This window comes from Erinaceus europaeus, chromosome 10 (genome assembly GCF_950295315.1).
Source record: "Erinaceus europaeus chromosome 10, mEriEur2.1, whole genome shotgun sequence".
Classification (NCBI taxonomy): domain Eukaryota; kingdom Metazoa; phylum Chordata; class Mammalia; order Eulipotyphla; family Erinaceidae; genus Erinaceus; species Erinaceus europaeus.
Genome location: NC_080171.1, coordinates 12,537,491 through 12,561,571, shown reverse-complemented (window position 1 = coordinate 12,561,571; position 24,081 = coordinate 12,537,491). Strand labels below are relative to the sequence as shown.

At 44.7% G+C, this 24,081-nt stretch overlaps 1 protein-coding gene across 1 annotated transcript in view; it reads left to right on the top strand.

Annotated features, from left to right (window-relative positions):
• Positions 1-24,081, top strand: part of TGFBR1 (transforming growth factor beta receptor 1) — a 62,262-nt gene that overhangs the window by 22,174 nt on the left and 16,007 nt on the right. The window contains exons 2-5 of the mRNA XM_060199105.1: positions 13,287-13,529; positions 15,553-15,783; positions 16,697-16,927; positions 23,146-23,313. Of these exons, the coding sequence (XP_060055088.1) occupies positions 13,287-13,529; positions 15,553-15,783; positions 16,697-16,927; positions 23,146-23,313 (873 nt within the window). The remainder of the gene's footprint in view (positions 1-13,286; positions 13,530-15,552; positions 15,784-16,696; positions 16,928-23,145; positions 23,314-24,081) is intronic.

Genomic DNA, 24,081 nt, shown 5'->3' with positions numbered 1-24,081 from the left:
GTAATGACCAACACTGTAGCTTGGCAAACTATGTTCCTAGAGCAACACTGAAGTCTTAAAACCGACAGTGATTTTTGTACGTAGGGTTGGTATGCTCAGTTGTACTTTTGAATGGAGTATGGAATGAAGCCGGGAGGCACTTAGATTTTGAGGGTGTGGGAAGCAGTTCACTTTGCCCTCTCACACTATGCAGGAGCACCACGGACAAGTCGGGGGCAAGGCCGGCAACAGTGGAACAATGTTGAAATATCTTTTCTGTCTTTTCTCTTCCCGCTCTCTAAATAAAAATAGAACTAAAAAAATTGGGCCCGGGATGCTGTGAGGCCCCGAGTTCATTCCCCGGCACCACACACAACTTCTTAAAAATAACTTTGAGTGGTTACAGTAGATACACTTTAAACAGAAAATTTAAAAAATGTCTATAAAGGATATATGGCTATAAATCTCTAGGGCTGGGGCAGCAAGGTGGCAAGACAGTGCAGGTCTTGCATGTGTCAGGCTCTCTCATCCCTGCCCCCAGGTACCTAGGCCCCTTCTGTGGAAGTCAGTGTCAACTTTTCTTACCAGGAAGATATTTTGTAATATATATGGTATATGCACATGTTCCCCCCCCCAATACTGTTATGTTAGATAGTTCTGTACAGTGAGGATTTCCACTTAATTAATTTTCACGACCAGTCTTCCTCAATACATAAAAATTAAGGGGCCGGGTGGTAGTGGACCTGGTTGAGTGTGCGTTACAATGTGTAAGGGTCTGGGCTTCAAGCCCCTGGTCCCTACCTGCAGAGGGAAAGCCTTGTAAGTGTTGACACAGCACTGCAGGTGTCTCTCTCTTTCTCTCTGTCTCTGTCACCCCCTTTCCTCTTAATTTCTGGTTGTGTCTATCCAATAAATAAAGGTAATATAACATTTTTTAAATACATAAAAATTGTCATAAAAAAAGTTAATATGCCTTTCCAACTTACCGGTTTTGTTGGTAGATGCATAGAAAAAAATAGAAACAGTTTAGTAGACACAGTTATTAGGAAGTCAGTGACCTGGTTTGTGAACCACCTTGCACATGTGCGAGCTGACGTGTCCGTACAGGTGTCCCATTCCTCTGGGTCACCAGTCATGTTCATTTGTCGTTTTCAAAGTGTAAGGTTGTGGTCCAGGAGGTGGCACAGTGGACTCTCAAGCATGAGGTCCTGAGTTCAGTCCCTAGCAGCACATACACCGGAGTGATATCTGGTTCTTTCTCCTCCTGTCTTTCTCATAAATAAATAAATAAAGTCTTTTTTAAAAAGTGTAAGGTTATGGGGAGCTGGGCGGTAGCCCAGTGGATTAAGTGCACATGGCGCGAAGTGCAAGGACTGGCATAAGGATCCAGGTTCAAGCCCGCAGCTCCCCACCTGCAAATGGTGAAGCAGGTCTGCAGGTGTCTGTCTTTCTCTCCTGCTCGTTGTCTTCCCCATCTCTCTCCATTTCTCTCTGTCCTACCCAACAACAGCAGTGACAACGATGACAACAAAAAGAAAGGCAACAAAATGGGAACAGTGGCCTCCAGGAGCAGTGGATCCGTAGTGCAGGCACCGAGCCCCAGCGATAACCCTGGAGTGTGAGGTTATCCTCCATGTGAGGAAAGGTCATCTTGGTCAATAAGACATTGTATGTCTACTGGACCTAATGGAAACACCCTGAGTAGAAATCTCGCTCAGTTTAAAGGAAGGGCACTGAGTGACGAGAAGTGACTTCAGAAATGAAAGTAGTAGCGAGTAAGAGGAAAAAAACTGGTTGGGCCATTTTCTTGACAACCCTAGTGCCGTGGACCACCACAGCGGATGAGCAGCAGGAGAGTCAGGGGTCTCGAAGGCAACCTCCCTGGTGGGTCAGGAGTTGGCGTGAGGGAGAACAGATAGACACCACACTCTACTGGAGGGTGAATCTGGACTCATTTTAATAGTGAAACTGCATTAGCTTTTATACTTTTTTCAGGTTACATTCAGGTTGCCTAAGCAACTAGCTCATAAGGAAGTAGCAATAAGCATCATAGTCTTGTGGCTTTGGCAGGCTACATGTTACTCCCCTATTTCTGTAAAGAATGGAACAATGCTTAGTATCGCCCTGTTCTCAGGGGAGGTCATACCCAGAATTGTTTCTGACTTTTGCTGAGGGCTCTTTCTATCATTAATCTTCTATGGGGGGCATACAGATCTTTGCCTAGTCGTGGACCACTGCTCATCTAGGTCTGGTAAAGTTTAACTATTAATCTTTGTTTCAGTACATCAACTTGTACCTGGGAGGCCTCAATCTCTGCATTCTTTCTTTGAGGGCAGGTCATAACATGACTTGTTTTGTCCGTCTATGCTGACCTACCTTCCCCACTTTCATAATGTAACTTTCAAATATGCCCCTGTGTAAGGGAGAGGGGGTGCTTATGACTCTCCATTCCCACCAGGCACTGCCAAAGCACTATTACTCAATTATGACAGTATAATTATTTGTAACAATAACGAGGGGAGAATGCGTCGTCCCATTTTTGTCCTTTCTGCCCAGCTTCCTTGAAGTCTGAATGCAGGTCCAGAGGAGATGACCCTGTCTTGCTCCCTGGCGTTCGTGTTGGGGCGCCGCACCCCAGTGGGGTCAGCCACCTCTCCTGTAAAGACGTTGCTTGAGTATTCCTTGTCTTGGCATCTAACATAGCAGCCCAGCACTACCCTGGTTCCCAAACTGAAGGGACGTAAAAAACAAATACGCTGCATAGTTGTAATTATTCTCCTTCAAAGATTTAAATTAAACTAGTCAAAATAAACGCGTAGGTGTTTAATGTTTTCTGGAGCCTGAAAAATAGTAAGGTCCGGGGGTCGGGTGGTGGTGCACCTGGCTGAACGCACATGCTACAGTGCACAAAGTCTGTTCAAGCCCCCAGTCTGCATCTGCAGGGGCAGGGGGGAAGCTTTACGAGTGGTGAAGCACTGCAGCAGGTCTCTCTCTATCTCCCTCTTCCCCTCTTGATTTCTTTGTCACTACCCAATAATAAATAAAATAAATGAGCAAAATAGTAAAATCTTGCTTTTGAGAGGACTGTAGAGTTTTATTCAAATGAGTCATGACTTAAAGCTGGGCGTCACGACTTTGCTGATGCCCAGTGGATCAGCCCTGTTGAGGGTAGCAGACCCCTGCCGCACACCCAGGCCGTTGGCCATTCTGCCTCTGCTTAAATACCTCGCATGACAGAGTAGTGGTGACCTTTTGAGGCTGCCAGCTCCATCAATGGGAGGAGCTGTAGCTAGAAGATGATTTTTTTTGAGACAAAATTTGCCACATCCTGACCTCTCCATTTGCTTTGTGCATTAGAGTAAGATAAACTGACCTAGTTGCTAGATCTGTAAATTGAGGTGGCTATCCTCCACTGCCAGGGGAATTCTCAGTTCAGAATTTGTTGAATTAATTCTTTGATTTCCCAGCACATATTTTTAGGGCAGATTGATGTACAAGTAACACTTGCTGATTAGTGATTATGTCGGACATTTGTGGGATTTTGTGCCCAGTCCTCCCTCTGTCTCCCCCCATCACCATAGCTACAGTGAACAGTAATGCTGCTGACTCTAAAATCTGTTGTTAAACAGACTCTGTGAATCTGCTAAGCAGATTTTTATTATGTTGTTGTGCAGAGTATTTTCTTTCTTGATCCTAAATGGCCGTCTTGGTGCGAGTAGCCCCTATTCAGTCTTGTCTCGCCATTTAGGCCACGGCTATTCTTAGCGTACTTTACGCTAATGTCAGTGAGCATACCAACTAATTTCGTGAAGGAGCGGAGGAAACTAACTCCACAGTGGAGGTATTGTGCACAGATGAGTCATTGGGGATTCAGGGGTACCCTCCTTCTCCCACGGTGATGCCTGCATTGACCTGTTAGTGCTACTTGTGGAAAGGAGGGGAGGGGAGGGGAGGGGAGGGGAGAGGAGAGGAGAGGAGAGGAGAGGGGAGGGGAGGGGAGGGGAAGGGAGGAGAGGGGAGGAGAGGAGAGGAGAGGAGAGGGTCTACAGGGCATGCTTTTCCCACAAGTGGACAAAGAAAGGGACATGAGTAGAGAAGACAGTCTTCGTTGAGAAGAATGGCTATGCCCTTGGAAATGCAGAGAAGTGGGGAAAAGTGATAGCTTAGTCTTAGAAGAATTGGAATGCCAGCCCCCAGCCCCCATCTGCAGGGGGAAAGCTTTGCAAGTGGTGAAGCAGTGCTGCAGGTGTCTCTCTGTCTCTCTCCTTCTCTTTTTGCCCTTTCCTCTCAACTTCTGGCTATCTCTATCCAATAAGTAAATAAAGAACATTTTAAAAAAGGAAGAAGAATTGGAATGGAAGAACAGATTGGATGATAAGGAAGAAGGTTGACATTACTATCTGAAGAGATCTGTTCTAACTTTCTCTTGGTTTTGGCTTTGCCTGTACTGGTACGATTGGCTTTTAACTGTGGCTACAGTTAACGCCCAAAGAATAGAGAGCGTTTTAAGTGTTGGATCCTTACCTGCCCGTTGGTGTATTTTTGTGCCATGTGGAAATACTGTCTGTCCAGTGAGGTGGGATTGTGCTGAAGAGAGCAGGGTAGGGGACAGAATTCTTTCTCTAGTAAACCATCTTCACCCCCTCCTTTCTTTCCTTCCTTCTCTTCCTAACTGCTGCATTGCCACTCTAGACCTGACAAAACAATGTTCTGGCGCAAACTTTTCGTGAATCAGCAAGGCAGTAGGATGGTCTGTTTCGCATACTATGTACAGGCCTCTGGCTAGGTAGGTCTAGGTAGGTGTGCTTGTGGATCAAGCCCTGCTAGCCCTGGGGTTTGTCAGAAATACAAGCGCTTCATGTGTGACCTTCAGCTGCACTGAAACCCGAGAGCGATGAAAACTTGCTCAATAGTTGGGACTAAACAAACCAGTGGTCTCAAGTTCAATTCCCAGCGCCACCACAAGCCAGAGCTTGCTTGCTTGCTTATTTATTTATTTATTCATTCTTTCTTTCTTTCTTTCAGTTTGGGATTTATGACCCCGAGGTTATAATGCAGTGCAGATGATAGCCGTAAGGACCAGGCCGTCTCTTGTTATTTTCTGCGGTCACTTCCTTTGACAGCTAAATGGTTGGTTCTGACAGGCCTTCATCACATTCCAACGTTGTCAGACTTTGAAAACTCTGTGATTTATTTCCGCAATATTTGGAAATTTCTCCCACTAATAATCATATTTCCTGACATGGGACTGACAGCTTTCTGTGAACACAGTAACTCTTCCTTGCAAAGCTGAAGCATTGTGAAGTCTTGGTGAAGACATTTTTACAGGGCTGAAGCACCAGGTCAGTGTTGCTTGCGGGAGAGCGCCCATTGCAGATCGTGAAAGTGGTGATTCCCTGAATAACACTTGCCCTGCACGGCCGGCGTGCGCATGTGCAGGCTGCAGCTGCTGCAGTCCGTCTCCCAGCTCGCTCTGGTGGCTGCGGTTTTCTTCTGCCCTTGACTGCAAAGTGCATGCACATTTCAGAAATGTCGAAGTAAGAGGACTTGAATCCCTTAGACCTGAGGGGACCGTAGCTCCAGATAGAGATCAGAGCATGGGAGCAGAAGGCGGCTCACTTTAGGGGGAAAGTGCTGCAGGGAATTTGTTTGCTGTCAAAAGGAGTATGGAAAGCAGAGTAGCTCACATGCATAGTGTGTCGCTGTCTGTGCATCCAGGACGGACCCTGACTTCCATGGCTTTGAAGGAAAATTTGGAACTGTGTGGTGTCTCTCTTTCTCTCCCATCCCCCCCTCTTGTCCACCCTATCCCCCTTTGTCTTCTTGTCTCTATTTGGGAAAAGAAAGAGAGGGAGACTATACTCAAGGGTCTATATTAACTGCTCTCTGGAGTCAGTAGGGAATTTTGGAAAGTTTGAGTTATCTAACATGATTACTAGTACAGAAACAACAGTGAACATCCACCTGCAACCTGTGTAAGATATGCTGTTGTAAATGATTTTGGTCCTTTTAAATGTGGGTTTCTTTATGAAAGGGTAGGGCAGAATTTGAACTGGATGAGCTGTAAGGTTTCACAGGTTCTGCCAACCTGGTGTGGAGTTAGAACACTACTTTGGGGAGGAGGAATCTCTCTGAGACCTACAACAACAACAACAAACTTGTTTGGAATTGTACCATGTTAGATGTAATGATTCTTTTAAAAAAAAAAAAAAACCTTTTCATTTATTTATTTATTGGATAGAGACAGAGAAATTGAGGGAGGAGAGATAGAGGGAAAGAGGCAAAGACATCTGCAGCCTTATTTCACCACTCGTGAAACTTTCCCCCTGCAGGTAGGGACTAGGGGCTTTGAACCCAGGTCCTCGCTCATTGTAATGTGTGCGCTCAGCCAGGTGTGCCACCGCCTGGCCATGATGTAATAATTCTGTGTGTCCCCATTTGATTATCTCAGTGAGGTGACCAAACAGGACAGGAAAGTATCGTGTTCATTTTGATGATGAAATGAAACCATTGTGGCGAGTATCTTGAATCTTTGTTTGTTTTTGTTTATAGAGAAAGATAGAAAAGGGGAGGGAGAGAGAGAGAGAGAGAGAGAGACCACAGTAATGACCCTTCCCACAGTGCAGTAGGCCAGGCTTGAGCACCATCAAGTGATCCAAATGAACCACTGGGTTGCTGGAAATGTCATGGCACATTTTTTGCATAGAAAACAGAAAAATAGGCTATGACTTTTTCTTTCTCTTATCTTGAATATGTACACGTAACAGTCTTCTGAACAGCCTGCAGGATGTCGCCAAGGCTGCCGGCCTGCCACTGAAGGAAAAAAGGAAGCAAACAAAAAGCTTGGCCAGGTCAGCTTTTCCACCTTCACCTGTCTAGTAAAATGATAGATGCTCTGCATTTTGCCTTGAGTGCGACGTGAAGCTTTTCTTGACGTCTCTTCACCTTGGTGGCGTTGAAGCACTTTGCTCAGTCTCTCAGGACCCTGCATTTCATTTTAGTTGCCTGTTTAAGTGCCTTATTTAGTCACAATAGTTCTCAGTAGTTCCTTTTTTTTTTTTTAAACATTCTAACTTAAAAAAAAAATTATTCTCTTTATTTATTGGGTAGAGACAGCCAGAAATTGAGAGGAAAGGGAATGATAGAGACAAAGAGACACCTGCATCACTGCTTCACCACTCACAAAGCTTTCCCCTGCATGTGGGGACCACTGCAGAGTAAGGACTGAACTTTGGGCCCTGGGGTGGGAGAAACATCTTTCTATACTTTTTTAAAGGTATAATCTCTTCCCTACATATGTTCCAAAAAATTAAAAATACCCAACCTCATAAAATAAAAGGGAGTAGCTAGCTGTCAGACGGAAGCAGAGAAGGAAGCCAGGGCCCTACACTTGAACAGGACCATAACTGAGTTGCCTTTCCAGGCTTTTTTTTTTTTTTTTTTTTTTAAGAAAGAGGAAGGAAGTGATAGATACCAGGGACACCACAGCACCATTCCACCATCCTTACAGTCCCACTGTGCTGTCATCCATGGTGATCCTTGTGGTGCTGGGGGCTCAAACCCAGGACCTTGGTTAAGATACAAGATGCTGTAGGTCACCTGTCTCCCAGTACCAAAACAGACTTTTTAAAATTTTTGCCTCCAGGGTTATTACAGGGGCTTAGTATCTGCACTACGAATCCACTGCTGCTTTGGTTTTTTTTTTTTTTTTCTTCCAATTTTTTGGATAAGACAGAGAAATTGAGAGAGGAGGGGCCAATAGAGAGGGGGAAAGCAAGATAGACACTTGCAGACCCGCTTCACCACTTGTGAAGCGACCCCCCTGCAGGTGGGGAGCAGGGGCTCGAACCGGGATCCTCGCACGGGACCTTGTGCTTCATATTACACATATGCACATATAATTTATATTATAAAGTATATTTCTTAACATAATTTGAATTATATGTACTATAAATCCCATATACATATTTTTGATTCATCCCAAGTCTTTTTTCTGTGTATTATTAACTTCATTCGCACCACAAGCTGCAGGTGCTAGTCTCACGAGTGCTGCTGTGGAAGGAGCTATTACTGACTCCAAGACCCTGTAGTCCAATCAGGATGGTCAGGCCTCACACCCGGCCAAAGCGCTGAGCAGCACACTTGGCTCAGGTAGCAATTTTGATGAGATGTCATCATTCATGTTCACAGGAAGATCAGGTTGACATTATGACAACATTGAAATCTTTATTAAATGGTTCTCGCAACTAGTAATTGCTGGAAACTAGAGTGGGAAAATGTCAGTGCGTACACACTGAACTGCATTTGGGAGCGTTACAAGCAGGACCTGGGAAATCCTTAGAGCGCGTAGAGCACACCATTTATGGCTTTTGATTTTCCAGTGTGTCCTGTATGTGCTGATGGTTTGTGTTCCCTGTGTTTTCCACTCCTCTAGTAATAATCACGGTGACTTCTTTACTGGTACAGTGTGCTGTGAGGATTCATGACCAGAAGAGATCTTAGCACAGCTGAGAACGCAGCAGTAAAAGTAACTGACAGCACGTACTCCGTGATGGCACACACGCGCTAGAAAGCTTAGTATTGGTGTTAGGTCGTCTTGTAAGAGAAGATGTTATTTTTCAACCTTGTGCCCAGTTCTCAGACTCCCCTTCTTCTGAGGAAGCACTGCCTTGACAGATATTTTTCCAGCCTCTTAAAGAGTTCAGGGTATAAACATGGGGGGAGTGGAACAAATTTAAAGAAAATCAGTCTTTCTCGATGTGCTGAGAGACGCGTTAACAGCAAACTTATAAGTAGGTTGATTTCTGCTACCTTGAAGGAAAGCAGAGAGGACTAAGGGAAGACATTGAAAGGAGGTGTCCTGTTAAGTGTGAGAAAGAGGCTTAGAGTGCATCATAGGAAAGGTCTCCTTAAATGTGGTCTTAAGGAATAAGAAGGAGGGTGAGTTTAAGTTAGGCCGAGAAATAGTGTGTGTAAAGACCCAGCTCGTGATGACGAGCTGATTAGAATGGTGAGAAGTGAGGTGTGACCAAAGGTATATAGCATTTGTAATGTGAGTCTGAATGGGAACCCAAAAGTAAGTCTTAATTGTTAGACTAACTGTTTTAACTCTTCTCTCACATACTGTAAGGGAGATCTTAGAACAGGGAGGATATTCGTGGCAGTGTGTATTAATGCGCGTGTGTCATTTAGCACATTGTGTTGTAATGTTCTCCTGCACTATTCATTGAAGCTCCTCAGAGGTGGTGTTCTGGGTTGAATAATTGATAATACTGATGCTTGGAAAACATTGTTCCGGGAGGCATGGTTTATGGAGCAGCTGCAAGCAGAACTTCGTTCTCCTCGAGACAGCTATTGTGCACAACAGGAGATCGAATTGGACACAGAATCTACAGCTGAAAAAATCCACAGCCTCGGGTCAGGCCATCTTCCAGACACCAGGCTGCAGATGCTACCATGACTCCACCCTGACTTCTCTGGGCAGATGACCTCACTAGTGTGTCCTGGACCCTCGCATCTGCAGAGCTCTGGTCCACTAGGGAAAGATACAAACAGGCTGGGGGTATGGATCGACCTGTCAACGCCCACACTCAATGGAGAAGCAGCTACAGAAGCCAGAACTCCCACCTTCTGCTCCCTATAAACAACCTTGATCCATCCTCCCATCGAGGAGAAGTGATAGGATGAAGATAAGAGGACTCTACTCTCCAGCTCCATCAGCACCCAGAGACAGAGAAGGAAAAGGAGAGGGACATATGGAGGGAGTTATGATGTCATCAGTGGCTTAGAGGGAAAGAGAGGACTGAATCAGAGAAAAAAGGGGCAACTCTGTATAAATGTGGACAGATAGTTGTAGAGAAGATGGTTGGCCCATGTCTCAAACTTTAGAGGAACTGTGGTGAATTGCATTGCGGAGAGTGAAGATTCAGAACTCTGGTGGTGGGAATGGTGTGGATTCAAACCCCTGTCGACATGTAATTCTGTAATATAAAAATTATAAAAATTAGAAACGTCACCCAGAGAGGGTACACATCACCGTGCAGGAGGCCCAGCTCTGAGCCCTGGGCTACTGGACTGGAGCCCTGCAGGGTTCAGCTTCATGCGCAGGGGGCGGGGGGGTGCGTCACGCTGTCTCTCTGGGCCTCTCACCCTCTGTCCACAAAGGGGTGGGGGGTAGCTGCTGGGAGTGGAGGAATTATGCAGGCACCTAGTTACAGCAGTAGCCTTGGTGGCAAAATAAATAAATAAATAAATAAATAAATGAAACAAGTAAATCTGACTGATCTTGAATAGAGAGAATTTCAGAGGGCATGACCATCTCTTGTGGTGATTTTAGTATTTGGTGTGTGGCAGGCTTACCTGTGGCCCTGTTGGATGTGACAAGCCTTCTCTTTGAAGATGCAAGAACATACATTTATTTGGTCTCTAGTTTCATGGAATTCATCTTCCCATGAAGCTAGCCTGTGGATTCCTGATTCCGATTCCTTAGGAGATTGTACCCAAGGAACCTGTAATCACCACCAAACCTCAAAATCAATGACGCTTGTCTTTTCTTAACAGACTTTAAGTGATAGATTATGATGTGTCTCTTTCTCTCTCTTCTTTCCTTTCTTTCTTTCTTTCTTTCTTTCTTTCTTTCTTAATTTCTTCCTTTCTTTCTCTCTTTCTAGTTATCTGTATTTATTGCATAGAGACAGACAGAAATCAAGAGGGAAGGCGGTGATAGAGAGGGAGAGAGACAAAGACACCTGCAGCCCTGCTTCACCACTCACGAAGCTTTCCCCCTGCATGTGGGGACTGGGGGCTTGAACCCAGGTCCTTGTGCACTGTAACATGTGCACTCAACCAGGTGCGCCACCAGCTGGCTCATCATGTGTCTGTTTCTTACACTTGAGTTCTCTTCGTGCATGTAAGAGCCAATTCAAACAGCAAAGATCTCTAAAAATGGTTAAAAGTAGAAAACTTTGCTCCGTGTAAAGATAGTCGACAATTGTACAAGTGGCATCCTGATTCAGCAGGCAGCAGCTTGAGGGGAACCTGGTATTTTCCCGAGTTAGACTGAGTCTGTGATGCTCGAATATTTGCCAGGACTCACAGAAGTCAGCAGAGCCATCACACTCCTGGTGGTGGCTTATTGCAGTGAAGAAGATCCATCTTCAGATCCCCGAAAGGGGAAAGGTAGCCGGGACAAAGTCCAGAAGAGCCAAGCCAAGGTGCCAGGTGTCCTGTCCCACACAGAGGTGCCCCGTGATGGGGGGGGGGTGGCGTGTGCAGAGAGAGCATTGCCAGTCAGGGCTGCTCACTCACCCTGAGCCTTTGGTTTCAGGGTTTTTACTGGAACTCAATCTAAGGACTCAGACTTCACCTCCAGGAACTGACCAGAGAGCAGGTCTAAAGAAAGGCCTACAGGGTTTGAGCAGCTCGGGCTTGCTGAGCGAACCTAACCTTTCCCTGCACAGGGAGTTAGCTTTCTTCTGCCTGTCTCCTGAGCCACTCCTTCCTGGCTACCAGAGATCCCTGTGACCTCACCATGGGCAACGAACTACATGTCTGGCTGCTTCCTTTGCTTTTGTCAGCTTTTAATGGAAAAGTTTGGGCTTTATAGTTTGAAGAGATCACAGTGAAATATGTTTATTCTGTCATTCATTTAGCAAGTAGATTTTGGTTTTTTCTTTTCAACTGATTTTTACTGAGGAAATGTTTTACGAAATTGCTGTTGTCTTGGGGGTGCGGCTTGACAGCTTCCCCAACACACACTTTGCTCACCACGCAAGTGAAGGGAATTGGGCTCCCTGGCCCCAGTAACGCCACCCCCCCCCCCTTACACCTCCTTAGTGAGCTCAAGTCTGTAGACACGAGATTAAGGCCTGTGTGTGTGCTCTGCAGTATCTGTCCCCTGCTTTGTTTCAGAAATCCCACTTGAGAGTGAGGTCATCCACTGTTTGTCTCTTCTCCCTCTGTGGCAGATATGCTTTGAATGCTGCTACGTGCCTTGCCTTATACTGAGGTGAATTTACAAAAAATGATTAAGATGGGTCTCTGTCCTCGAAGAACATAGTTTCAGAGGTGAGCAAAAAACAGTTTTGATAAGAAGCATGTGCTTCAGAGAGCACCTACCTATTTGGAGAACATGGGCCGGGGCCAGATGGTGTCATATCCAGTTGAGTGCACGTGTTATAATGCACAAGGACCCAGGTTCAAGCCCCTGCAGGGGGGGAAGCTTTGAGTGGTGAAGCAGTGTTGCAGGTCTCTCCTCCCCCACCCCTGCCTCTTGATTTCTGGCTGTCTTTATCTAATAGATAAATAAAAAATTAAAAATTTAAAAAACAGTGGGAGATAAGAGTGTGGGGCTGTGTACACATGTGTGCAGGTGTGCTGATGGGACTGTGGTCATGACTGGTAATTAGGGGAAGATTCCCCTGAAAGGGGTCCTTCTTAAGTTGAATCATAATAGTCACAAATACATGTGGACATCATGGCAGTGCTTCTCCAACTATCTGTGTGGCTGCAATATAGGCTGGATTGTTTCCTGTAGTTTCATGCCTTACCAAGAATGTTCCCGGGTCATAGTTAGAAGGTGCCTGTCTTAGGGTTTTCACAGGAGAATATACTGTCTCATACTGTGAACATACTGTGAATAAGTGATAGTCTTTCCACACCTTGCTTTCCCATGGTGGGGGGGTATGTGACTGCAGAGTTTAGAACTGATAAGAATGAGTACAAATAGGGGCCAGGTGGTGGCACACGTGGTCAAGTACACACATTACAGTGCAAGAGGACCTGGGTTCAAGCCCCTAGCCACCCCCCTCACCTGCAGGGGAAAGCTTCCTGAGTGGTGAAGCAGGGCTGCAGGTGTCTCTCTGTCTCTCTCCCTCTCTAGCTTCCGCTCCCTTCTCAATTTCTCTCTGTATCCAGTAAATAAACACTAAAAATATGCTTTAAAAGAGTAAGTACAAATAGATACAGGCAATAAAGAAGAAGTATAACCACTAAAAATTATTCTTTGCCTTACTTTGATGACATAGCATGTGACATTTTTTTCTATACTTGGAAGCAAAAAAAGTTTCAAAAAGAAAAAAAAACCAGCCTGGGTTAGAATTTCCTAGTTAACTCCTATAAATGCGCTCTTTTCAACAGAGTTGAAAAGTTGAAAAGTTGGAGCTTTCTGTGAACATGCCTTGATTTCTGAACAGTGAAATGACCTTTACATACCATCAGGGTTAGGGACATATCGTGACCGTGGAGATGGGAATGTGTCAGATTATTAACCCTGAGGATGGTTTCTGATCACACCTCTCTTTTTCCAGCGTTGCAGTGTTTCTGCCATCTTTGCACAAAGGACAATTTTACTTGTGTCACCGATGGACTTTGCTTTGTCTCTGTGACGGAGACCACAGACAAAGTTATACACAACAGCATGTGCATAGCTGAAATCGACCTGATTCCCCGGGACAGACCCTTTGTGTGTGCACCGTCTTCGAAGACTGGGTCCGTCACCACATACTGCTGCAACCAGGACCACTGCAACAAGATAGAACTCCCAACTGCTGGTGAGTTGTTGTTCAAGAGCTTAAGAGCGACTCTCGGCCTCCGAGTCTAGGACTGGAAGGGATCTTGGAAATTGCCTCCCATCGCTTGCTCACTTGGGAGGCAAGAAATAACTTGTCGGTGCCTGTGGCGTTCTGAGAGCAGCCCAGATCGTGACTCTTGATGAACTCTAGAGGTCTGTCACACCTCAGAGAATCACCTTGTAAAAGCATGTTTTGACAGACACGCATTACCGCTCATGCTTTGTCTTCAGAGTCAGTGTTTTCTTAAATAGCCACCAGCCTTTTACCGCATGTAATACCAGGAAGAAATTAGTGCCAGCGCTAGAGTCCAGACTTCATTTTGTAGTTTCATCAAAATTGCTGTAGATCTTTGTGCATGAGTTACTATGTCTGATCTGCGCAGCTCTGATTTTTTTTTTTACTGATAGTTTACATTTTAATTGTTTCTTGTTCACTTCACAAGGTCTCACTGATACTATAGTTTATATAATCTGCTGTCCTCACTTGTATCACTTTATAGATGTTCATTATAACATCCCCCCCTTCCTTTAACATAGGATTCAGTTCAATCTACATTTAAATATTGAATTTAAGGGGGCTGGGAGGTGGCTCACCCTTAGAGTGTGCATGTTACTTTGTGCAAGGACCCGGGTTCAAGCCCCTGCTCCCCACCTACAGGGGAGTAACTTCATGAGCAGTGAAGCAGGTCTGTAGGTGTCTTTCTTTCTCCCTCTCTGTCTCCCTTCCCCTCTCAATTTCTCTTTGTCTCTATCAACAATAAAGAAATATATAATGTTTTTTTTTTAAAGCACTGCATTTAATTGTCATGTCTCCTTAACGTTCATAACTATGGAATATTTCTGCTGCCTTTCTCTTTTGTAACACTGATGTTTATTTTCAGCTTTAAGCTGTTGATCTTACACACCTGCACGTGGCAATGATGACTACTGTAGGCTCGTTAACACCTGTGTCACATTACATGACTTCTTTTTTGTGCCGGAAGTATTTATGATCTTAGCAGCTTTCAAATATATAGTGAAGGTTATTAACTGCAGTCTTTGTGTTACACGTTATATTTCCAGAACATGTTCCTCTTATAACTGGAAGTTTTCACCCTTTGATCAGCATCTTTGCTCCCCTCCACCCAGCCCTGCTAACCACCATTTTAGCTTGTCACTATGAGTTGTGCTTTTTTCTCTTTTTTATTCTATAAAATATACTTATTTATTAGATATATTAGATATATTTATTTATTAGCGAGAGGCAGCCAGAAATCAAGAGGCGGAGAGGGTGGTAGAGAGGGAGAGAGACAGAGAGACTCCTGCAGTACTGCTTCCCCACTCGCAAAGCTTCCCCTCTGCAGGTGGGGACCGGGCCCTCGAACCCAGGTTCTTGCGCACTGTGACATGTTTGCTCAACCAGGTGCGCCACCACCCGGCCCCTGACCTTTGTCATATTTAGAAATCTTCCCAGTGCAAGACCCGTGTCAGACTTGAAACGTCTCTGATGGATGTGGTCATCTGCAAGTCTAATATATGACACAAGAAAATAATAGTATTTTCAAAGTCTCCCATATTTTAATTTAAGGCTAAACATACACAGACTGTTCTTATTTCCTGATAAACAGACAGTAACCATTCATCAAATGGAAAAAGAGTGAGTGGTTCAGAAGTGAGCAAAACTAAAGAAGTCAAAATAGCAGCCTTCCTGTGAAAAACGGGCGTGACAGTGAAGGGCTTTCAGACAGCCTGAAGCTCATTTTCACTTGTCCACCATGAAATGACAACATTGCACAGTTGTTAAAAGATGACTTTGAGATGAAAAGCTCAACTGAGAAATCATTTTTGGAAAAGCAGTATTGAAAGTGGACAGCAAACTGGACACTGCAATTTTTTCTTTCCTCTCAGTAGAGCTCTGTTAATCATGGCGGTAGTGACCAGCTGCAGGAAATGGGAATGGGTAGGGAGTTGTGGATGCCGCCCACAGCGTGACCGTTGTTATTTCACTCGAGACCCTTTTCCAGGAAAGCCATCGTCTGGTCTTGGTCCCGTCGAACTGGCTGCTGTCATTGCCGGACCAGTCTGCTTTGTCTGCGTCTCACTTATGTTGATGGTTTATATCTGCCACAATCGCATGGACATTCACCACCGAGTGCCGAACGAAGAGGACCCATCATTAGACCGTCCTTTTATCTCTGAGGGTACTACACTGAAAGATTTGATTTACGACATGACAACATCTGGCTCTGGGTCAGGTAAATGCCTTTGTTTTTTCCCCCCTCCCTTTCTCTCTTTTTCCTTTCAGAAGTTTGTTTTGTTTTTTTTTTTTTTTTTTTTTTTGAATCGTTATTTATCTTACGAGTTGACTAAGCCTGTTGACTTGGTTTGCTAAAACTTGAGTGTGAACACTGCTACAGCTTGGAGCCTAACAAAGGATTTGAAGTTTGGCCCATATCAGAGTATAGCTAATTCAGTCGATAATTTTGACTCTGGGGCTAAATCAACGTGAGTCAGCTCTGCGTGTGCGTACAGCGCAAAGCATCCTCACGGCTATCATCCCACCTACTTCTCATGACTCCAGGAAGTCGGAATAACATGGGCAGTTAATTCTGATGTGGGCGGGGGCTGGAGTTTAAAAGCGGTTCAGCTGATGACCTTATCCATTCTATTCCAGATTGGTTAGCTTTGTTTTTGTAGTTGAAGGCAGACATGACAGAAAATGTGATTTGACTGTTGGCCCAGTGTTTACGCCTGCCTTCTCTTCCGCCACGCCGTTTGCCAGGCATATCCTGTTTGCTTACCTGAGCTGGTTTCTCGCTTTCCTTCTGCCTTTGCTGGTGTCGCCCCTTATTGAGACATCAGGCACACCTGCCTCTCTTCCGGTCCCGTCTCTTCTGAGGCACACGGTCTTAAGAGTTCAGCTGACTGTGCAAAGCCTGCCTTGACCCTTGAGGCAGGAATTTCTGGAGTCTCTTGTTGGACATAGGACTCTCTTCTTTTTATCCTGAATTCCTATGCTGGCAGATGTGGTCAGTGTCTCCTCTGTGAGATGATAAGTTCCTTAAAAGGCAGAACATTGGGGTCCCTACTCCTCTAGTGGATGCCACAGTGTTAGGGAGGGAAGCATACTCTTCTGTTGGGCTCAGTACTATTTATTTTTATTTTTAGGTTTGCCATTGCTCGTTCAGAGAACAATTGCCAGAACTATTGTGCTACAAGAAAGTATCGGCAAGGGTCGATTTGGAGAAGTATGGCGAGGCAAGTGGAGAGGAGAAGAGGTGGCTGTTAAAATATTCTCCTCCAGAGAAGAGCGTTCCTGGTTCCGTGAGGCAGAGATCTATCAAACTGTGATGCTACGTCATGAAAACATCTTGGGGTTCATAGCAGCAGACAATAAAGGTCCGTAGTAGTTATAAAAAGTATGTGAAACAGGCAGTTCTGTTTAAAAAATAATAATAATAATTCAGGGGCTGGGCAGTAGCGCAGCGGGCTAAGCGCACGTGGCGTGAAGCACAAGGACCGGCGTAAGGATCCCGGTTCGAACCCCCGGCTCCCCACCTGCAGGGGAGTCGCTTCACAGGCGGTGAAGCAGGTCTGCAGGTGTCTGTCTTTCTCTCCCCCTCTCTGTCTTCCCCTCCTCTCTCCATTTCTCTCTGTCCTATCCAACAACGACGACGACATCAACAACAACAACAATAACTATAATAAAACAACAAGGGCACCAAATGGGAAAAAAAGAAATAATTTAAAAAGTAATAATAATAAAAATTCACCAGGAGCCGTGTCTTCACCTTGCAGGCTTGAGTCTGAGCCAAAGCCCTAGTGGCAATGCGGCAAACAAATAAATGAGATTCTCCCACACCTTCAGTCATAGATGATCTCTGATCCTACCTACTTCACGACACCCAGATGTGGGGGAGTCAGGGCCTTACACAGGTACGCCTTCATTTCCCCAGGCTGCTGTTTTAGTCCGTCTGACAAAGAGAGACACCACTACAAGGACTCTCCCTCTGCTACCATTGCACCTCCTGTGGGGCCGGGCTTTGAACCCGGGCACACGCTCTGTCCCGTGAGTCGTCTGTAGGGCCCAATATCTCTTCTTTCTCTCTTTGCTTCTATATGACAGGCCAGCTTCCTTATGAAACATCATGTCACTGTCAATGTTGTTTCATTTATTTATTTTCCCTTTTGTTGCCCTTGTTTTTTTTTTTTTATTGTTGTGGTCATTATTGTTGTTGTTATTGATGTTGCCGTTGTTGGAGAGGACAGAGAGAAATGGAGAGAGGAGGGGAAGACAGAGAGGGGGAGAGAAAGACAGACACCTGCAGACCTGCTTCACCGCCTGTGAAGCGACTCCCCTGCAGGTGGGGAGCCGGGGGCTCGAACCGGGATCCTTACGCCGGCCCTTGTGCTTTGCGCCACGTGCACTTAACCTGTTGTGCTACTGCCCGACTCCCCCCACTATCAATTTTTAAAATGTTCCCCCAAATGTAGTCATCTATAAATTTTATGCAGTTGTAGCCTATTTTAAAAAATCATTAATTTCTTTCAAAATACAAAATCGATATGCATTATGGGGTCTGCGCAGTGGTGCAGTGGCTGTGCCGCTGAGCTCTCAGGCATGAGGCCTCCAGTGCAGCCCCCTCATCGTCTCATTGCCAGAATGATGTTTCGGCTCTTTCTTTCTTCCTCCCCTTCTCTCTCTATTTCCTTCACATCTGGGTTGTTGAGAAAGCCATGAGGTATTTTTCTGTTTTTGTACACAAAAATGTGTCATGACTTTCCCAGCAGCTCAGTAAATAACTCTTTAAAAAGTCTATACATAGGGCCGGGTGGTGGCGCACCTGGTTGAGCGTACATATTACGGGTGTGCAAGGACCCAGGTTCAAGCCCCTGGTCCCCACCTGCATGGGGAAAGCTTCACGAGTGGTGAAGCAGGGCTGCAGGTGTCTCTCTGTCTCTCTATCACTCCCTCCTCTCTTGCTTTCTTGCTGTCTCCAAGTAAATAAATAAGGATAATTTAAAAAAATTTAAGAAGTCTATACATTACATTTATTTATTTATTTACTTATTTTTATTTTTTTATTATCTTTATTTTTATTGGATAGAGACAGCCAGAAATTGAGAGGAATGGGGAGATAAGGAGAGAGATGGAAAGATACCTGCAGCCCTGCTTCACCACTTGTGAAGCTTTCCCCTCTGCAGGTGGGGACCAGGGGCTCGAACCCGGGTCCTTGCACACTGTAACATGTGCGCTCAACCAGGTGCGCCACCACCTGGCCCCTTGCATTTATTTAAAGTGTTTATTTTATTTTTAATGAGAGAGGTACAGAGGGAAAGATGCACAGGCACACGAGCCCTGCTCAGCTCTGGCTTATGGTGGTGCTGGGGCTTGAGCCTGGGGCCTCAGAGCCTCAGGCATGAGAATCTTTTGCAGAACCATGATGCTGTCTCCCCAGCCCTACACACTGCATTTAGATAGCATTTATCTTATTTTTGCCACCAGGTTATTTCTGGTGCTTGGTGCCTACACGCAGACCCCACTGTTTCTGGTTTTCTTTCTTTCTGAGAAAGAGAAAGACATACTTGCAGAACTACTCCATTGCTCGTGAAGCTTCTCTTTAGTTGGGGACCAGGGGTTTGAACCTGGGTCCTTGTGCACGCGAACGTGTGCTCTGTAGAGTGTGCCGCTGCCTGATCCCAGTGTTTGCTTGAAATCCCTTAAGACCTGTAGGTTCCTGTTCTTTCTGTCGTAGCTGTTTATTGACGCAGGTGGAGTGTTCGGCCTGTAGGGCTTCCACATTCTGAATTTTGCTAATTGAATTTCCATAGTGCGTCTGAACCTGCTTCTTCTGTTTGAAAACTGGTAGTTAGATGTCAAGACTGAAGCTGTGCTGGCATCCAGACAATTGTTGGTCTCCTCTGTATTGTGTACTTGTGTGTAGTGTGTGAGGAGGCTCTCTGACATCTGGTGACCTTTCTTGTGATGCGGGGCAAGGACAGTGACGGATGAAGGGAGCCACTACAGTGGTCACTACCAGTTTAGTTTCACTTAAAATGGAAGAGATAAACAGTGCTCATAGTCTGACCTGGTTCCTAATTGATTTTCTTCTGTCATTCACAACTCTTGTCATGTATCTCCCAGTTTTCTGTCTTCTCTGGGCCCTCATCACTTAAAACATTTTCAGGTAGAGAGAGACAGGAAGAGACATGACAGCATTGAACCTTCCCCCCAGTGCCCTTGTCCTCCCATGTGCTGCTCTGGAGTTTGGATTTTGGTCTCGCACTGAAAGAGCAAGCACCCTTGCAGCCGAGCTATCTCGTTGGACCTCTCCTTGTTTTTAAGACAACCTTCATGTTGTGATGTTAGACAGTCTTGTTATTTCTTATTTTTTTAATATTTTATTTATTTATTAATGAGAAAGACAGTTAAAGAACCAGACATCACTCTGGCACATGTGCTGCCAGGGATTGAACTCAGGACCTCATGCTTGAGAGTCCAGAGCTTTATCCACTGCACCATCTCCTGGTCCACTTTTTTTCCCCCTTCCCTCAAGGGTTATTGCACACTACGAGTCCACTGCTCCTGCAGCCTTTTTTTTGGGGGGGGTGGGGGATGGGATGGGGGTAGGGGTAGGAACTAGAGAAATTGGGAGGGGAGGAGAAGACAGACAGAGAGAGAGAGAGAGAGAGAGAGAGACACCTGCAGGCCTGCTTCACTGCTTGTGAAGTGACCCTCCTGCATCCAGGGTCTTCTTCTTGTCTTTTCTCATTTGTATTAAGTTTCTCATCCTATAAGTAAGTAGTGATTTCTCCCTTACAAAACTTACCCATCGGGAGTCGGGTGGTAGCACAGCGGGTTAAGCACAGGTGGCACAAAGCGCAAGGACCGGTGCGAGGATCCCAGTTCGAGCCCCTGGCTCCCCACTTGTAGGGAAGTCGCATCCCAAGCGGTGAAGCAGGTCTGCAGGTGTCTGTCTTTCTCTCCCCTTCTCTGTCTTCCCCTCCTCTCTCCATTTCTCTCTGTCCTATCCAACAATGACGAAATCAATAACTACAACAACAATAAAAAACAACAAGGGCAACAAAAGGGAATAAATAAAGAAGTAAATAAATATTTTTAAAAGACTTACCCATCATCCGTGGTTTTTTGTTTTTTGTTTTTTTTTTTAATCCAGAGCACTGATAAGCCACCTGGCTTAGAGTGGTGTGGGGGATTTCCCCATCCTCCATGGTTTTAAACTCCCACTTTCAAACCTGTACTTTGGGACCTGGACTTGCCCCAAACCCACACACGCTGGTTTCGGTGTGCTCCAGTCCAGGCAGGGAGCAGACTGTCACCAAGTGGTGCTGCCCTGTCTCCCACTTACTTAAGCAGTGGCCATGCTGGTGCCATCACCTGCTGGTCACGCTGGGAGCTAGCTGCCCTGGTGAGCTCTTCCCTGCCTCCTTTCAAAATTGTTTAATGTCACTTTTTTTCTTTGCTTTGCAACAAACAAGGAAGGAAAAATTTTAATTATGTACCATGTGTTGTGTTAGATGCTTAAAAATTAACTTGTAAAACCTTAACAGTTTCACAAAGTAAGGTACTCTCTTGATTGGAAGGAAACATTCATTGATTAAGAAACTTAGAGAGAGAGAGAGACTTAGAGAGAGAGAGAAGCTTAGAGAGAGAGACTTCCAGCACTGCTTCACTGCTTGTGAAGCTTCTTTCCTGCAGCTGGAGACTAGGGGCTTGAACCCTGCTCCTTGTGCATGCTGATGTCTGTGCTTACTGGGCGTACCACTACTCAGCCCCTCCTGTTCTCTTGCATCCCCCCCTTTTTTCTGAATTTCTTTGAATTGGGTGCTTTTATGACATTTGTCACTGTCATAGGATTTCTGGCTCTTTTTTTTTTTAATTTTTAATTTTGTATTTAAGAAAGGATTAATGAACATCTTTTTATATAGTTCCTTTACAGATTAAAATAAGCATTTTACCTAAAAGACTATAGTTAATCCTATATTCTATGTTTGAAGTTTACTAAGAGATGAACTTAAAAGTTATCTAGAGGGAGTTGGGTGGTAGCACAGCAGGTTAAGCGCACACGGCACGAAGCACACGGACCAGTCTAAGGATCCCGGTTCGAGCCCCCAGCTCCCCACCTGCAGGGGAGTCGCTTCACAGGTCTGCAGGTGTCTGTCTTTCTCTCCACTTCTCTGTCTTCTCCTCCTCTCTCCATTTCTCTTTGTCCTGTCCAACAACGTCGACATCAATATCAACAACGTTAATAACTACAACAATAAAACAAGGGCAACAAAAGGGAATAAATAAATAAATAAATAAATAAATAATTTTTTAAAGTTATCAAGAAAAAGAATCTTGTAATTTTGTGTGATAATGAACGTTAGCTAGACTTACTGTGGTTGTCATTTCACGATGTTTGCAAATAGTGAATAATTATGTCATATATCTGAAATGAATTTAATGTTTATGTCAATGATGCTTCAATTAAAGTGATAAAATACATTAATTATTAAGAAAAGAAAGAAAGAAACTTCTCTGAGAGGCCAGGCTCTGGCACTCTGGGTAGAGCACACACGCCACACTGTGCAGGGGCCCTGGTTCAGGCCCCAGCCACTACCTGCGGGGGGTGTAGTCTTTGCAACTGGTAGAGCAGTGCAGCTTGTGTCTCTCCTTCTCTGTGCCTCCCTCCCTCTTAGTTTCTCTCTCTCTGCCCCAAAAATAAATAAAGTAAAATATGAAAGAGAGAGAGAGAGAGAGAGAAACTTATCTTAGACCACATAGTAACAGCCAGGCCCTGGGTTCCAGTCCAGGTCAGAATGTGCCTTTCACTGAGTGGTCAGCCTCCCAGTGTTGGGATTTTGCTTTGTTTCCATGATTTTCTGAAGCAGATTTTTTTTTTTAAAGCCATTTCTAGATTAAACAGGCATTTGTGGTCCAGCCTGGCCTAGAAACCTACCTAGCAAGAGCCTTGACCCCGATTCCCTCTGGAAGTCAGATTTCAAATCCATGTACCAACTTGCTGATAAACTTTTAGAGCACACATTCCTCTCTTATCTGAAAAATAAAAGAGAAACAGAAGCAAATCAAAAACAAAACAGTTGGAACCCTACTCTGAAGATCTAAATGCGAAAGTATTAAGATAAACTGAAAAAAAATTTTTGAAAATGAGGAAAAGGTGGGGGCCAGGTGGTAGCGCAACAGGTTAAGTGAGCTGAGGTGTTAAGCCTGTGTTAACTGTGTTAAACCGATTCGAGCCCCCAGCTTCCCACCTGCAGGGGAGTCACTTCATGAGCGATGAAGCAGGTCTGCAGGTGTCTGTCTTTCTCTCCCTCTCTGTCTTCCCCTCCTCTCTCCATTTCTCTCTGTCCTATCCAACAACGACGACAGCAACAACAACAATAATAACAATGATAAACAACAAAAGGGAAAAAATTGCCTCCAGGAGCAGTGGATTTGTAGTGCAGGCACCGAGCCCCAGTGATAACCCTGGAGGCAAAAAAAAAAAAAGAGAAAATATACAAGCTTAAGTATAAAAGGGTAGCCTGAACGAATCAGTATCAAATCAAACACTTGCTATAGTCCACCTGAATGCTATTGTTATTCCTTGCAGACAATGGCACGTGGACTCAGCTCTGGTTGGTGTCAGATTATCATGAGCACGGGTCCCTCTTTGACTATTTGAATCGATACACAGTTACTGTGGAAGGAATGATAAAACTCGCTCTGTCCACAGCAAGTGGACTCGCCCATCTTCACATGGAAATTGTCGGCACCCAAGGTAACTCGAAGTCCTTTTCTTACTTAAGCTTTCAACTTCTTTGAATCTAATGTCTCTTCAGAAAAATGGCATGAAATCAGCCTAATTGGAGATGTTTAAAAGGAGTTGTAGATGAGAGTATCTCTCTGTTGAATATTTCAGCTGGAGATAGGGATCTGTGAACTTGCTTAGAGATTCTCTTTCTCTTTTTTAAGATTTTATTTATTGATTCATGAGAAAGATAGGAGAGAGAGAGAGAAAGAACCAGACATAACTCTGGTACTTGTGCTGTAGGGGATCGAATTCAGGACCTCATGCTTGAGAGTCCAATACTTTATCCTCTGCGTCACCTCCCAAACCACTTGTTTTGAAGATCTCAGTTTTAGAATTCAAATCGAAGACAAAACATTTTGAGGTGTAATGTCCAATGAAATGTAAAATCACTCTGTCAACATCAGTATACTGTGGAAATGTTATCTGGTCATTCAGTAATCTTATTTGACCTGAGGATAAGGAAACTGAAAGACAGTTTTACAGTTGAAAATTAAATATCAGCTTTTAGTTATAACATATTTATGTTGTGATTTTTGTGCCACGTGCAACAAGTCCTTATTGAACATCATCGATAAGTTCTTGAGAACTCCGACTTGAAGTGAAATGATCAGGTAATGTTTCACTGAATAACTGGCAAGATACTGTTGTCTCCTCTTTAAGCCTTTAAGGAAAAAGGTTGAACAAAGCAATATTCAAGGCCCCATTATATATATTCTCCTCTAGAGCTTGTCCAGG